We start from the raw sequence: 16,643 nt of genomic DNA on the forward strand, positions 1-16,643 counted from the left end.
AGGTTGTCTGAATGAAACATGTAATACATCTGAAATATTATACAAACACATCCACAGACAACCAGAATATCCATTGAAGTCCACATGATTTTGATCAGGCTGACAATATTTAAAATACATAAGGAACAGGCTTCTACTGTATATATATTTTCAGTGGTGCTGAGGGGGCATTCTCTGGTAAAAATGTGACATCAATGCATACGCTCTCTTAGTAAATGGTGTTTGGTAACCTCACATAATTCCCAGAAAAACATTACCCAACTTGAACCATTCTAACCATGGTTAGAACAGTGTCAGAATAACTGAAAACACCTGTGTGGGCATGCAGGGTCTGTAATGTAACATGTCTGAGTAGCTGCTTTTCTGATGATTATTTTAGTTACTTCTGCCAGCAAAGAGTTGAGATAAAACTTCAAATGCGTGCACACACACACACACACACACACACACACACACACAAAAGTTAAGTGGTACTGAGTGTAAATGATGATGACGACAAATAGTGAGATTGAGAGAGTGATTGGGAGTGTTCTTATAGATGTGCCAGACCATAGACTTTCTATTGAAAACTTCTGATTGAGAAGTGTGGAGTTCAATTAAGGACATCTCTCTCTCCCTCTGAACTGCTTCTGGATGAGTTAGAATGCAGAGGAAGACATGCACACACACACACAGATCACAGACACAGACCCATTTAAGGATGAGGCCAAATGCTGCTAATTTAGACAATTTAAAACACGACAAGGAGCAGGATGACAGGAAGACAATTAAGGGAGCGAGAAAGCAAGTCAAAGAAAGCGCGAAGCAGAGGATATAAAAAAAAATGGCGAGGATACAGTTTCACAGAGGGAGAAGAAACATTTATTTTTACTGACATATTGACATACAAATGAACTGTGGCGCATGTTTCCTAAGAATGGATAAGGTAATTTGATTTGATTACACAGACAGATGAACACAATGAGACAGATCTACAAGACAGGTCCGAGAGGGAGAGAGGGGGATGAGCCCTATTTGCGCTGGACTAGAATTATTTGGGGACCTGATGTGACTTAGGAGCTTAACCTTTATCCAGACAGAATGAACAATCAGGACTAACCACATGAGAAAAATGACAGCATTGGTCATTTGACACTCAAAATAACCATTAGTTATGGCTTTTTAATGACAGTTCTCTCTCAGTAAGGGCGGAAGGCAAAATTAGTGTGATATAAAAAAAAAAAAACTGTTTGGAGGCCAGCTAAAATGCTTTAGCTACTGTTACAATCGTTTATACAGTGTTGCAACAGCAGTATTCAGCATATACATGTTTAAAGTACCATTCCACTCAAAAATGTGTTGTTCTTATATTTAAAGGTCCAGTGTGTAGGAGTTAGTGGTATGATGTAGGTAGTGCTGAAGATATAAAAGGCTTATTCTAAGGTAATGAAAACCCAATGAATTTTTGGGTAATTATACACTAATTTCTGCCAATAGCTCCTCCTAAATGTTACACACTGCACCTTTGAAGCTACTGGAAATTTGGCTTGAAATAGTAAAAATGCATATATAATAGATATCAAAGTTGAGCATCTCATTAAGCATTCACAAAAATCTAAGTGAAAATAAACGTTCATAACTATTAGAAAACCTAGTTCATAAAACAGCTCATTTTGCTGTTTAGACCATTGCTCAAGACTGTGTAGGCGTGGCAGATCACATTTTGATCGATATTTCCCTCGGTATGATTGACATCTCCCTGGCCTATGTCAACAATCTTTCATGGCAGTAGTCACTCACAGAAATGGCGCAAGCTACAATCAGCATAGTCCAGCCCTACATGTTTGAGCCGTCTGCTCTGTGGCCAGCACTATACCCCCGTAGCCAACGCTCAACACCCATGGCCTAAACTAAACATCCGCGGCTGCCAATAATCACCTGCAAACTATGCTCACGCCAGGTGTAAAAAGCCGAATGTCTGCGTGTGACTATTCTCACCGGGTGCAAATTGTCTGCAGGTTTTAACCCCCGTAAGGGCAGTCCAGCCCCCTTTCAGAGTCTTTATTTTTACTTTTTATGTAGGATAACCATGTTAAACAAAATATTAATTATAGCAGTATTTTCACATACTTTAAAACTTGTCTGGAGAGGAACTTACATTACCTTAACTGGCTGTTGTAGTTTTATTAAGAAAGTTAGCTTCAGCTAGTCAGCTAATGTTAGCTGAAAAGGCTGGTGCTCAGTGTGTTTGTGTTTAGCTACCAGTGTTTTCAGTTAAGCTAGCTCGCCACACAGTTCTCTCGATTGCTCCACTAATGTTAAACCCACACATACAGTTGTGTTTCTTTCACTTCAGAGGACATTACATTGACTTAGATTGATTTCCTGAAGACTTACCTACCAACTTACTAACCTTACCCTAACCTTAAACCAAATTTAATGATTTATGTAATGGGGACTTGCGTTTTGTCCCCAAAAAGTCCTCACAATGTGAATGTGTAAACAAATTTATGTCCCCACAACATCAGAATCAGAAATACTTTATTGATCCCCAAGGGGAAACTCTTTTGTTACAGCAGCTCACTATCATGTCAGTGCACACAGGAATAGAAGTACTAAGCAAAAAATATAATACACTGGGTATAAGTATAAAATAAGTGTGAAGCACAAAGTACAAACATGAGTAATACACACTCACACACACACACACACACACACACACACACACACACACACACACACACACACACAATAGTCCAAGACTCATTTCTATTGTGGTCCTTGATGAAAGAGACATGCACTTAAGGATGAAGATAATGGTAACAGGGTTGCCAACTTTCAACAACCAGCTGGAGAGAGATACTGAATCTGTTTTTTCTTTTCTGAGATTTCTGCCTCCACCCCAACACACTGGAGGTGAATGGAATTTCCACAGAACTCACTGTGGACAGGCTTCAACATTTCCCATGAAACGGTACACATTTAATGATGTTGTTATGGAACAGACAGGCAAGGGACACCGAGATGGACAAAGGAAGTTCAGCAAGGAGCTGCTGCGATACAGCTGGGAGAGGCATCGACTGCGATCCAGCATGGAGTCTGGGAGCGGGGAGCTGCTGCCATCCTGCAGGAAGTGATGACTGCTGCAATCCAACAGGGGGTGTGGCCTGCTGCGATCCAGCAGGGACTGGAGGAGGCTGCTGCGATCCAGCTAGGACTGTTGGAGGCTGCTGTGCTCCAGCTGGGACTGGAGGCGGTGGCGGCGGCACTGGGACTGGAGGCGGCGGCGACGGAGCAGGCGAGCAGCTGGGAGGCTGAGCTTCGGTGCGGGCAGGTAGTGGGGTGGTAGACTGGAGAGTGGATCGGTAGAGGTGTGGGCTGAGGACTGGCTGAGGACTTGACGTTTGGCAGGTCAAACTCCTTCCTGAGGAGTGAACCTGCCCAACGAGTTAAGGATTGCCTCGTCTTGTGTCCATAGGGATCCCGCCCATCTAAGTGCCGGGCCGACTAGCCGGAGAACTAAGAAGGCTACCTTGGATCGTTCAGTAGGAAACTGGCGTGGATACAGTTGGAAAACAGCCCGAGAAGGCCCCCGGCTGCACCATCTCGTTAGCCGCTAGAGGTGGTGAAGGATGGGTGAGGAGATACCGCTGGACCAGACTCTCCAGGTCCAGGAAGGGGCCATCGGGAGTCAGGGCTGTCATCCTTACGGTACGGTCCGACCTTCTGTTACGGAACAGACAGGAAAGGGACACCGAGATGGACGAAGGAAGGATATAGTGGGTCTGGAGAGAGGGAAGTCTGTAGGAGGGAGATCACTGGAGACAGGCAGGGAGATCACTGGAGGCAGGCAGGGATTGCTGGAGACAAGAGATCGCTTGGTGAAGGGAGATCGCTTGGAGAAGGGAGATCACTTGGAGAAGGGAGATAGAAGTGTTATGGAGAGTGGCATGGAGAGTCCTAAATTTGAACAAGGTCGGACACATACTGAGGTGAGTGCAGGGCTTATGCTGACTGTGATTGGGAGCTAATGTGGAGCAGGAGTGTGATTGGGAGCAGGTGTGGATCATTAGTGGGTAGTGGAGCCTGGAGTATCCCTGACAGATGTGGATTATCTATTTATCTCCACTGTATTAGGCACTGATTCTGGAAGGAGATGTTGCTGTTGAATTTTTTGAATATATTTAATGCTGTGAGCACCACAAATGAAATTTCATTCACCTCATTTGTATAAAGGTGGAGGCAGAAATCTCAGAGACAAATATGTGAAAACCTGGACAAATAAATCCAAAATTATCTGCATGAAGTTTTCATTTACACTCCATTTTATTGTTTTAACTAACTATTACTCATATTTTGGACTTGTCTGATAACCTTTTACTACAATTTGTCAGTGTTTAGACTCCATATTGCTAACCTTAACCAAGTGCTTTTAGTTGTCTAAACCTAACCAGAACTTATCCATAGAGGTGGCCAATCAGAAAATGCTCATATTTAATATATTTAATTTTTGGAACACCTGGCACTGACAAACAACCTATTTTCTTGTTTGAGAGTGAGGACTTGTGGGATAAACAAATTCAGTGTTTCACTCAAATATGCTGACTTTTTCATTTGAGACTGTTCCTTCTCTGAATGGGTCTCCGTGCTGAGTAGCTAGATGAGCCTCCTGAATTTCAAGCAAAATTGCTGTCACAGCTCTCATTAATAATTTTCACTGCAGCCTTCATAATTCTCGACCACAGACTGTATATCTCGACCCAGAAGAGGGGTGGGGGCAGGAAGAAGGTAGGAACAAGGAAACAAGGAATCCTACAAAATAGAAAATATTAGCTGAGACAACTGAGATGCAGATTCACAAATTCACCTCTGTATTTGGTGAAATATGTATGAGTGTGTTTGGTGGGAGAAAAAAAAGAAAGTAAGGAAGTAAAAGAGAGGAGAAATTGATTGGTTCTCTGACCGCTATATTTTTGGCTCATATACAGTAAAATTTCCTGTGCCAATGAAGAGAAGTAAACACAAGAAGGAAGGATACTGTGACAAAGTACATCATCAAAATCAAACAAATCTTACAAATACCCTCCAATTGTAACTTTCCAACAGCAACGTTCAAAATGCAATGCAACCCACTCCTGACTCATCTGTACTGTGAAATTTGACATGTGACCTTTGTTCCCTATTCCAGCTACAGCCTGCAGTGCACTGCAATGAGCAGTTAGTGACAGTGCTGAGTACAGATTGTGTACAGACTTATCTGTGAGCCCTAAGAGTCTGAGAAGCAGCGGTTAATATAGTAACATGTGTCTGAGCATAAGCTGCTCCTTGGTATGCTGCACATGTAACACTTGCACTGCCTAGAACGCTTCATGCCCAACATTGAGTTCATATGTCAGAGAGCAGAACGGTGAAGATATTGCTAATGATCATCTTCTTTATCTTTTATAAGCCTTCACTGATTGACACCATAATGCTTTTGCAACACAAGTGTGCAATTTCGAATTTGAAAAAGGTGAAGATATAGAATGAGGAAGACGCAGAGAGACAGAGCACATGGATTAGACAGAAGCGATATTGGTGACTTTAAAAACTGCAGACTCACAACTATAACTCAGAGTTGGAGGCAGTGGAACAACCAGGAATTGCTATTGATTTATTGACTGTCCATTTAAACAGAGTATCAGCCTACAGCTGAGCCGTGGAGCCGCTGCTGTTATCAAGTGGAAACTTGTGAATTATGGTTGTTCAAAGTACAGATGAACCTCTACTGGTTGTTATCACGTTAACCTATACTTTAGTTCTTGAAACCTGTCAAGTCTAGGGACATGAATGATTGCCCTGGGAATTATGATAATCCCCTCATCAACCCATCTGAACACATAAACTGTGTTTCCACGGACACGAAAACGGATGACCAGTCAGTTGAAGGTAAATCACATACGGCCCAAATGATGCTTGTTAAAGGCTATAACGCTAACCGTTGCCATGCTATTGCTACCCTAGCCAAAAGCTACATGCTAACGGCAACCACTAATGGTGTAGAATCGTGGTGTTAATTAAGACAACAGTTGGCTAAATCGATCGTACAAAATTATATCTTGTTAATGTCGTCGCAGTGAAACGTTTTTTTTACGTGTTTTTCAGATGAAATGGACAAGTAAAGTGAACTGCAGGCTGCAGAATAGTGTGTTTACTCCTGCGACCAGCAGCAGCCCTTGTCCCATGCCTCCTTCTGAAGCACACAGACACTGTATTTTGCATTTTGATATTTCTGCAGTTATGGATGAAATATGAAATAGTTGTGGAACTAAATGTGCATATAGTGGCTTTTCTTGTGTCTGAAAACAAGTATATACTACTACATATGTAAAAAGTCATGTAATGCTTATGCTTGTGTTACCATATTCTAATATTTACACTCTGAGGAAGTAGTGGCTCTCATTATACACTGGTAAGCTCAGTATTTAAAACAGGTGAGAGTGCTTAGGTTAAAATAAGCAAAGGTCCTTATGCTGAATTGCAGGTGATGTGTTTAATAAGTTAAAACAATAGTTATGCAGCTGTGTGATAGGTGTAACCTAATGGGTGTAATTTGCCTAATCTTCGCGGATCTTTAGGCTGTGGTGGAAACGCACACAACAATAGGCTGAAGGAACTTTTTAGTTCCTTTAAAAGTAGTTCCTGGGGATAAAAGTTCTGGGTACTTTGGGTGGAAACGCGGCTATATTTCTATATTTATGAGGGTCTAGGACATGTATCATTAGCTCTTCTGAGGGCCTTCTTACCTATAATCTAATCCTAATCTCACCTCTAAATGCATGTTTTAAACTAACATCTTTATCCTTTCCTAAACCTAATTCAAATTCTGATTTTAGCCTTGTAACAAGAGAAGTAAAACAAACCAGATAAAAATGCCCCTGCATCATTTCTTTTCATGAACAGGCCATACTAAATTATTTTCTGAACATTTGCAACCTAGTCATATATGATTCATACGTGCGGCTCATCCCCTGCAGCTAGAATAACCACAATTACTCCCTAACAGATATACATAAATACACAAACCGGCCAGAAAAATGTTTTCTTCTATATGCATGTATCTATCTCTGTTCTGCCCCTCATTATGCCACAATTTGAGAATCTCCTGTGAGCTTTCCATATAAAACTAAAGAGCCTCGGCCTCAGCCAGCTAGAGAATACAACGTAACATGAACCCCCTTCCCCAAGTAAGACTTTCATCTGGAATGTAATTAGCACAGCAGCAAGAAGCTTAGTGCTCCGCCCTGCTCTCAGCCCCAACCAAGGTAACTCTAGGCAGCCCCTAATCCTCAGAGCCTAATGGGATTAGCTCCGGAGGGAAGGGAACCCGTGTCACATACACAAATACATTCTAAATCCCAACCTCTTCTCCCCTGTCTCTCTATCCATCTCTATCTCCCTCTCTCTGTGCTATTCCACAATCTAATAGGATTAGACGAAAATTGGCCGTTTATTAAAAATCACATCTGGTCCACTCAGTGTCATCATGCTGATGATGATAGGATGGAAATAATGAGCTTTAAATTATGACTTATTCAGAATATAACTGAACTACAGTAATCATCTATGGGAAAGACCAAAATCTAAACTGGTTCTTATTTTGCACTTTTATGCTTTTTAATAACTGGAGAGGTTTGGCCAATTATCAAAATAATTTTTTTTTAATCCTGACAAGATTAACATGAAGAAAAACATGGGACCAGTGACACTTAGAGGACCCCAAAAAAATCTTAAGATACTAATTTTAGTACAAAATAATATCAATCAATGTAGTAAACCATTTGTATCAGCTGTTGAAATCACTCGGTTACCAGGGTAACCCCAGTTCTACGGGAAGCGCCTTCTGGCACGACCAATCGCATAAGCTCCACTACCACCTAGGGCTGACCCGAATGCTCCGCAGAGCAGATGAAAGACAGGTGAAGTGAACGTTATTCGAGTTGACGACAACTCGTTACATTACATAACACTGAAATTCAACCGTGGTCTGGATATGTAGTGCTAGCTGCTAGGCTAATTTATGCAGTGTAAAATGCCATAGGCTTAAGATAATAATGGTCACTAACAAAAATCAATTGTTTTGAACCTTGACAGTTATCCCCACAGCATTTAGGCAGCCTCTCACTGCAGATTTGAACCATGCCAAAGTAATAACTAATGCTACAGGAGTGTTTATCGCAGCAGATATGAGACCATCGGTCGTAGAGAATACAGAATTTAAGCATATGGTCAAAGTGCTTGAGCCCCGCTACAATGTGCATTTTAGTCAGTCCGTTGTGCCTGCCCTGTATAAACGCAAGCTGCAGTTGTTCAGGAATTATAAACAGATCAGAGTCTTATGGTGAAGCATTAGTGACATTTGTGTTATTTATTGTTTATTTTATTGTTATTGACAATATGCCAGTACTTGTGTGCCTTAACTGTTACAGTAAGAATTATGGCCAACGAGCCACTGTTGAATGTTTGCATTTTTCAAAATTTCTTTTTTTTTTGTTTTCCCTGCTGTACCGAAAACATACTGAAACCCCAAAACCAAGGTACATACCGAACTATAATTTGTGTACCGTTACACCCCTGTTGTCAGGGGACACACCAATGATCTGAATTGAACGGGCTGGCCCCCAACAAATGCAAGCATCCAATGTGTCACATCAAGGCGGTAAAACAGAATAAATGTATGTGCGGATGCCCAGCTTGCAGCAGCACAGAACTCTGAAAAGAGATGTCTCATGCCTCATACCATCTCTCAAACACGTGCCACTTGACGTCATACACCTAATAGTCAACTAAACCGTTAGTAAATGAGAAGGGTCTTAGTAAAGCACGTTTTCATTATTCGGGACGCAGAAAAAAAAAACCTTGAACGCCTATTGCGCCTTGTCACCGGGACGAAACTATCAGGGGATTGTTGCAACATGGACCGTTTCTCTTGTAACATAGGAAGTCACTTAACAGCACACTGCTGCAATTAACTAGTTACCTAACTTAGTGGTCATATTAGCTGACTCTAGCCGGACTGGTAGCTTGAAGTGCCGGGGGAGTGTTGGTGTTTATTTACACCGCTGGCACAGGAGCTTTGGACCGCCAGGAGGAGGAGGTTTTCAGGCCCCGGGGCGGGGTGACCCAGCAGGGGATGCTGCCAGGGAGAGGGGCCAGAAATGATCACCAGAACCAGAGCCGGGTGAGCGGGCAACGGTACACGGCTCAGCAGCCTCCCAGTGAACACGGCCGGACTGGCACCGAACACAGCCTCCAAGACCGATGGAGGCCAGTTTGACGACAGGGAATACAGTACGTACAATACAATACAGTACGGGTGATTTACAGCAGCTCAGACCAGGATTCTGACTTCAGGGGACTAGGAAGACACTGTGTTGAAATAAATTAACAAAATGTTCAGTCTACTTGCTGGTTGTTCTGACACATTCACAATCATTACCACTTTTGCCGTTAGCAACAGGCGGCTTGCTTCATGCCCCTTGTAAAATTTATATTTTAAAGGCTCATTACTACAGTTTTGTATTTTTCTGTAATGTAGCACAGTTTTAATAATGTTACTTGTAACATTCTTTCTCAGCCCTGGAACTCAAATAGTTTTTTGATGCCCCAAAAATATATATTTAAATAATTAAAATAATATCATAAACATACGAAGACTAGTTGACTAATGGCTTGAACTAATGACTACTAGTTGACTAGGAAAATCTTTAGTCGGGGGCAGCCCTACAATGAATGTGTAGATGGTGCCCTTGCGCACTGAATGGTCTCAATCACCCTGATTTAATCGCTCATGTGCCAGGCCCAAAGAGCCAGTCTCTTGGGGTGTGGGTGATAATTCTGACCATGCGCCTGTGATACTAAGTCTCTGCGCAACGGAAGCCACCATCCATGGCCTGCTGGGCCAGTATCTATGGCCTGCTGGGCCAGTATATGGATTTCAGAATTAAGGATAGACGCTGCCCTCTCACTCTGAGCAGGACTGGAACTGTGAGGCCCAACGGGGGAACCATACAGCAGCACGTTCGGCCAGCTAGTGTGTCCGTTTCCAGCGGTGTATTTTCAGTTAAATTTTTATTTTAATTATTTCATTCTTTAGTGAAAAGAACAGAGGGAACTGCACGATTTTGTGCGATGTCAAGAGATCTACGGATGCCTGCCCGAATCTCTCCCCCACTAGGCGAAGCACTTCAGGATTGAGCCTCCACTCCCCGTAGAGAGATTTCCACTGGAGAGCAAATCCGCTCAACTTTTTAACGCCCCAGGAACATGCGTTGTGCGTAATTTGTTGGTTTATATATTCTACAGCTGTTGTATTGTCTGTCCTGATCAAAACATGACAATTCCTCAGGAGTGGCAAAAATGTTTCGGAGCCAGAAAAATTGCCAACAACTCCAGGTAATTTATATGAGTACGGAGCCTCGGGGGCTAGGTGCCATTCATGGCCCTCCCCTCGAACGCAGCCCTCCAGTCTGTCAACGAAGCATCCGTTGTCATGACATTCCGGGGAAACCCCTGCCATCTGGCTGAGATGACGTCGTACATCCAGACGTAAGGAGGACACCCAGCGTTGGAAGTCCCGCATCAATGGTAGGCCTGAGAAATTTCCTGTGAGACTGACATTCTGCAGATCTATTGATGTGAACCAGTTGCCCGGTCAAATAGAGCGGAACAGGACGTTGTGTGTGAGCATTCTGAATTTGTATTTTTGGAGGTGGGAATTGAGTCCAGAATGATCCCCCCTTTCATACACGCCCACGTTTGACACACTATACTTAACGCACGTTCAACCAGCATTGTTCAGAGAGTGTCGCAACAGTCATACATCTCACTGCTTTACGAAGGCTTTACACTGAGTTACACAGAACTACTTTACAGTATATAAAATAAGTCATTTTTAGGGCAAGGCCACTTTGACCTTTGATAAATACAAAGTTATTGGGACAATGTGGCCAAAATGTTGGGCATCAAAGCCAAAACCAAAGGTGCAATAACAATACGTCATAATTACATTGTATGAAGACAAAACAGGATACAATCAACAATTAGGAGTCAGTGTATTGAAACATAGTACTGAGTTTATTTAAACTGTTCAGTGAATATTTGACTTTTCCACAAAATGCTGTCTGATTGATTTTTTTAAATGTGAACAATTAATTATATGAATTGTTATTGTTATATTTTAATGATAAAGTCTATAAATAGGCTAAGGGTGATCAAAATTAGTCTGAACAAGTTTCAACACCCATGCAACTATTAGCATTTGAGTCTGAGAGGAGCAGTCACAAAAGTGACTCAACTTGCTACCAGCCTCCATTGGTTAGCTGCACTATTTTAGTGGGAAAAGACTGTGGGAATGGCATGCGACCTGAAACAAAAATTAAGATTTCTTACAAAAATCCATGCTGGTTGGTGGATCAGATACACGCTGAAATAAACACAGACTCATAACACTGTTAATTCACTGTCTATCGTGTGTGACATTATTTGATAAGTATTCAGGCTGTTACCAAAGTAACTACCCAGTTTGCTGCTTCCTGTTTGGTGCTGGCGAGATATATGCACAGACAGTAAGAAAAAAAAATTTTGACAGCGGAGTTTATTTTGTTTATTTCTATTATTTCAACACGAATTTGTTCTTCACAATTTCACGTTAGCATTATCAGGGAAGAAATACCATATCTCGATATACCATATACCATAACTACATTCGTAGTTCCCTAATAGTAATCGTAAGTAACATAATCGAAAGACCTATTCACCAATGCTGAGCAGTGTCTGACCCATGTTCAACCCAGGTCTGGGGGAGGGTTATAAAACAGCTTTGCTGACACCCCTTGACCCATTCAGATCAGCCACCAATTCAGGTAAAATTCACTTAACTGTGCTGGTTTGCATGGAGTATAACAGAAAAAAGCAACAATAAATATTGGAGGGCGGACTGCATGTGATGAGATGTGTCCTTGGCCAGACATTTTGATTGCATAGTTACATGGTATGCAATATAGCTGCTATGCCTGGAAGCCCAACGCCCCACATCCAACCTGATGACCAGAAAATGACAGAGACACACAGATGTGCAAACACAAAAACATACACAGCAGCCATAGTACGGAGCCATTCCAAATCACAGCTCTAGCTCTGATCCCATCATGGGGATGCTCTTGATCAAAAGCCTGGCCACAGAAACCCTGAGGTGGGTTAGAGCTCTGCCAACAGCTGGGTCCTTTCCAGCACCCCAGAGTCTTATTCGTGGAGACACATCGGCTCTCATCACTCATCTGCCAGACTCCCCCGCAAACAAGCGCCGATACACATGTATACACATGTATACACACATGCACACACACGGGCTAATCAAGGACATCCGGCAAAGTGAAACTTGATCTGCGGAAACAAGCTAATCAGATTTGCTTCAATTTGGTGTGTGCTCTGGATTTGTGAGTGTGGGTGTATGTGTGTGTATGTGTGTACCTAATCCAGGTCATGAGCTCCACAGTGTCTGGATCATAAAACTCCCTCAGTTCTGATAATTCCTCCATTAGCTTAGGCCAGAACTAGAGGGAAACAGACAGAGACAAGGGATGGAAAACCCTGTGTTAGCGTTCATTAAGGCCGTTAAGAAGAGTATCAAACCTACTGATATATCTTAAATAACATCTCATTACTGCACTGAATATAACAGTGTATATGACAACCATTTAGACTCTTCCAACGGCAAAATAAATAAAACAGAAGAAATCATTTCGGTCTCCTGTTATGATCCAATTGCTCGTTATCATTTTCTTTCGCAACTTCCATTTCACACATTTTCCTTTTCTCATATCGTTGCACACAGTTTGTACAAACTGGCTCGGCTCTGTAATGAGACCGTCAATACAGTGATGAACATAAACCACCAAGAAAATGGCATACCTTATAATACAGGCAACCGATCATCGCCAGTGGAACTGCATATCTGACAAGCCTTAACTGCAAAATGAGAGAAAGAAAAACTATAATGAAATGAAAGAATATAATCTTATCATAGGCAGAGAAAGTGAAAGTCAGATAGAGATATACCTTAAAATGAAGACAAGCACAGAATAAGATAACCAACAGACAGAGCATCATTGCTCACAAGTATCATTTTTTATCTGATCTATGCTGTTGTCATGTTATGACCACACTGACACCTAGTGGCCTCACTAGTAATATTATCAATAGTCCAGAGTAGAGGGTGTGGATTCAAATGCAACTGGACAGTAGGCAGCATAATGGTTCACCTCCATGTCAAACCAGCAAATCTTAAAAAAGGGGAAAATTCCATCTTTCAAGAGAAGCTCTTGAAAGATGGAATTTTCCCCTTTTGGCTGTCAAAGTTAGAATTCAATGTTATGCTCATTGGAGATTGGTGATAGACAATGTTGATTGTCACTAGAATTGGGTATCAAACCTCAATACTTTCTGAGTTCTGACCAAAATGTCAGCAGGCTGTGGCTTAGTGGTAGAGCCACCAATCGGAAGGTCGGCGGGCTTCCCCCAACCCACATGTTGAAGTGTCCTTGGGCAAGACACTGAACCCCAAATTGCTCCCGAGGGCTGTGCCTTCGGTGTGTGAGTGTGTGTGAATGATTAATTAGTTTCTTTGTACTGGTGAGCAGTTCTGCCATCAGTGTGTGAATGGGCTGAGTGCGATATGTAGTGTGTGAAGCGCTTTGAGTGGTTGGAAGACTAGAAAGGTGCAATACAAGTACAGTCCATTTACCATTGACTACAAAAAAACGGAAGTTAGATTCTTAGTCTTGTTTACTTATTTTTTGAACAGATATTTCCTGATCTAAATAATAACTTAATTTATACCCCACACGCATCACACCTGCGCCATGCTGAGCAGCAGTGTGTCCTTGTAGCTTGTGTGAGCTAATGTTTTGGTATCTTTAAGGCCCCCCTCTCTAAAAGCCCACTTTCGTCTGATTGGCCAACTTCCCGGAAGCCTGCCGAGGGGTAGCACCCAGTGCTTGTGAGCAAGACCTCATCCTCTTGCCGGTGAGGAGGTTCCGAAAGCAAACTGTACACCTACAAAGTAACATAATTTCTTAATCTTGATTGGAAATGGCAACTTCACAAACCCATCCGCTCATTACCTGCTTTTTGTGTGATATAACGGTGGATTTAGTGTTTCAATCACAAGCCGTATATAAAAAATGTTCTATATATGCCCCTGTTAATAGATGTACGTGTGGGAAATGTGCTAAAATGCTGACTGAAGTGGAAAATGTCTGCTGTCAGGAAATAACATTCTTCTGTCACCAAACGACTGTATATTGTCTTCCTGCACCGTCGGTTATTTTTATGCTGGAGTACATTAAATGCGTATAATACTACTCAAGTAGACTGTTTTGCAAGAACGTGTACATACATTTACCAAGAAGGCCGCAGTTTGACAGGCATTTGGCTTGGGAAAAAAAATTGTGCGTGCTGCGCCTGGAGCAGATGAGCATGTAAAGAAATCTGTGACGAGCTGACATCTGCTCGTCGCGAAAGTAGAACAAAAAGGTTGGAAACCTAGCACTAGTCTGAAGCCTGAGCGTTTTACTCAGCGATTACTTTTACATGTTGACCTCATTATTTGAAACTTTGGCCACATTTAATATGAACATCCAACATTGTAACATTATAAATATGACAGAAAATAAGGAAATGGGTCCCCTTTAGGGCACGGATGCACTAAGGTGTTAAATAAAAGCAGTTATAGCAAAACATGTTCCTGAGACTAAGGTACTGAAAAAAGTATTGATACTGAAACTCAGACATTGTGTTTGTATTTAAACATTTCAAATGATAGACATCCCTAGTTATCATTTAATGCATTTCAGTAATAGATGCTTCTACTCGACCAGGGAAACGGAAAACATAGGTGGACTAGCCATACACTTGAAATTGCTCTGTTATGAAGCTTACAGAAGCTGGTCCCTGACTGGAAGGCTCCTCAATCCAATCCCCAGGCCAGACAAAATCTTGCTCAAAAAAATCTGTATGAGGTGTATTTGAACAATGTATGCTTCAGTGTGGTTACCCAGTGGCCAGCAGCAATAGTTGTTTACTTATACAGCCGGGAGTCTGATAGTGTGATTCTTAGCATGAGTGCATGTACGCATGTTTACATATAACAGGTAAAATATTACGAAACCCTTAGTGAATATGTATGCAGCAAAACTTTAAAGCTGTATAAACATTTTTTTTGTCCATTTGGGGGCAACAGAACAGGCTGAAAACACAACATCTGACATACATGTATTGTGTTATAAAGTTATTACGCCAAACGTGTTAGCAAACAGTTACCTATTTACACACCTAGCAGACAATGAGCGACATTAACATTCATTTGGAGTCTTGTTTATGGGCAACAATACCCAAAACAATAAGCTAAAAGAGGCTAAATGCTCTGTAGCTTTACAAAGCATTTAGCCTGCAGTTGGGTGATGATTCTTTGTATGTTCTTCACTACCAGCAACAAATTTCACATTACACACAATCATCTGATCCATTGACATATAGTGAACAAAGTTTTCAAAGTAAAGTATCACACATATCAAAGCAAGAAAAAAAAAAACAGTGTAGCAGATGTTTGGAGCTAGAAGTGCAGTTGTTGTGAGCTCATACCAGAACTTTAGTGTTGCAGCGGAGAGTGCTGAGAAGCAGAATCCACAACTCTGTCCCACACACACCATAGGCCGCGACCGCACACATATGTCCAGTCCATATATACTTCATCCTGGGTAGAGAGTGGGAGAGAGAGGGAATAGCAAATGGTGTTGGGTGTTAAAAGTATTTTTTTTAAATGTTCCACCTGGTTAAATTTACACTGCTGGTGTGTATGTGATGATGTGTGTGTTGGGCTGGGGGGGATTATACAAGAGGAAAAAATGCTGCTCTTCAATTTTGATGCTTTGACTTTAGGATGTTCCCTCAAGCCAGTAAAACACATTAAACTCAAACAAGACAGCCGAATCGTCTTTAGTTTAGCGGACGACTTAGTGAAATGGTTTCAGTGTGGTTAAACTGAATTTAGTGTCTAAAACACAGCATTATTAAGCTCTGATCCAAAGCACATGAATGAGAGTTCAAAACAAATGAGAAGAAGATTAGAGAGGAGGGAACAGCAGAGAAGACCGAATGAAATGAGCTGAAAAACTGTTGACAGGTATGGAGATGGAGCCATGAAAGCGGGGGGGAGGAGGCATAAAGAAGTGCAGCCTCACAGAAATAAATCTCAATCCGTTTTTCATGCAAAGGAGCAGTCTGACAGAAACGAATGGCTCTATGCACTTTTGGCCTTTCGCTCTTCATCAGCATTATAGAGAAAGTGCTGAAATCAAATGAGTCAGTTTCTGCACTACCTGGCTGCTGCTGTGTTCAAATCTTTCAGATCTTTCTCCTTTTGTGTGAATTCAATCAGTACTTTAATTCCTGACTGTAACAGGAATGAACTATATGTATTAAATGTACCATATATCCAATGCCATTCCAAATCCTGCCCACCACATATAATTGGGTTACCACAGGAACACAATGTGAAACATTTAACCCAGCTACTGGCTATACTGCACTCAAAAATGATGTGAACCTTTGAAAACCTACATCTC

General features: G+C 41.8%; 1 protein-coding gene across 9 annotated transcripts in view; it reads right to left on the minus strand.

Moving 5' to 3' along the window:
- dpy19l3 (dpy-19 like C-mannosyltransferase 3) overlaps nucleotides 1-16,643 on the minus strand; it is an 81,703-nt gene that overhangs the window by 34,182 nt on the left and 30,878 nt on the right. For 7 of the 9 annotated variants that reach the window (XM_044168036.1, XM_044168125.1, XM_044168024.1 and 4 more), the window contains 3 exons: nucleotides 15,661-15,772; nucleotides 12,931-12,987; nucleotides 12,490-12,572 (listed from right to left, as the gene is read on the minus strand). In XM_044168036.1, coding sequence (XP_044023971.1) covers nucleotides 12,490-12,572; nucleotides 12,931-12,987; nucleotides 15,661-15,772 — 252 coding nt within the window. Of the gene's footprint in view, nucleotides 1-2,695; nucleotides 3,840-7,741; nucleotides 12,403-12,489; nucleotides 12,573-12,930; nucleotides 12,988-15,660; nucleotides 15,773-16,643 lie in introns of those variants that run through there. The other 2 variants (XM_044168299.1, XM_044168469.1) reach the window with 2 other exon arrangements.

Source organism: Siniperca chuatsi, linkage group LG1 (genome assembly GCF_020085105.1).
Source record: "Siniperca chuatsi isolate FFG_IHB_CAS linkage group LG1, ASM2008510v1, whole genome shotgun sequence".
Lineage (NCBI taxonomy): Eukaryota > Metazoa > Chordata > Actinopteri > Centrarchiformes > Sinipercidae > Siniperca > Siniperca chuatsi.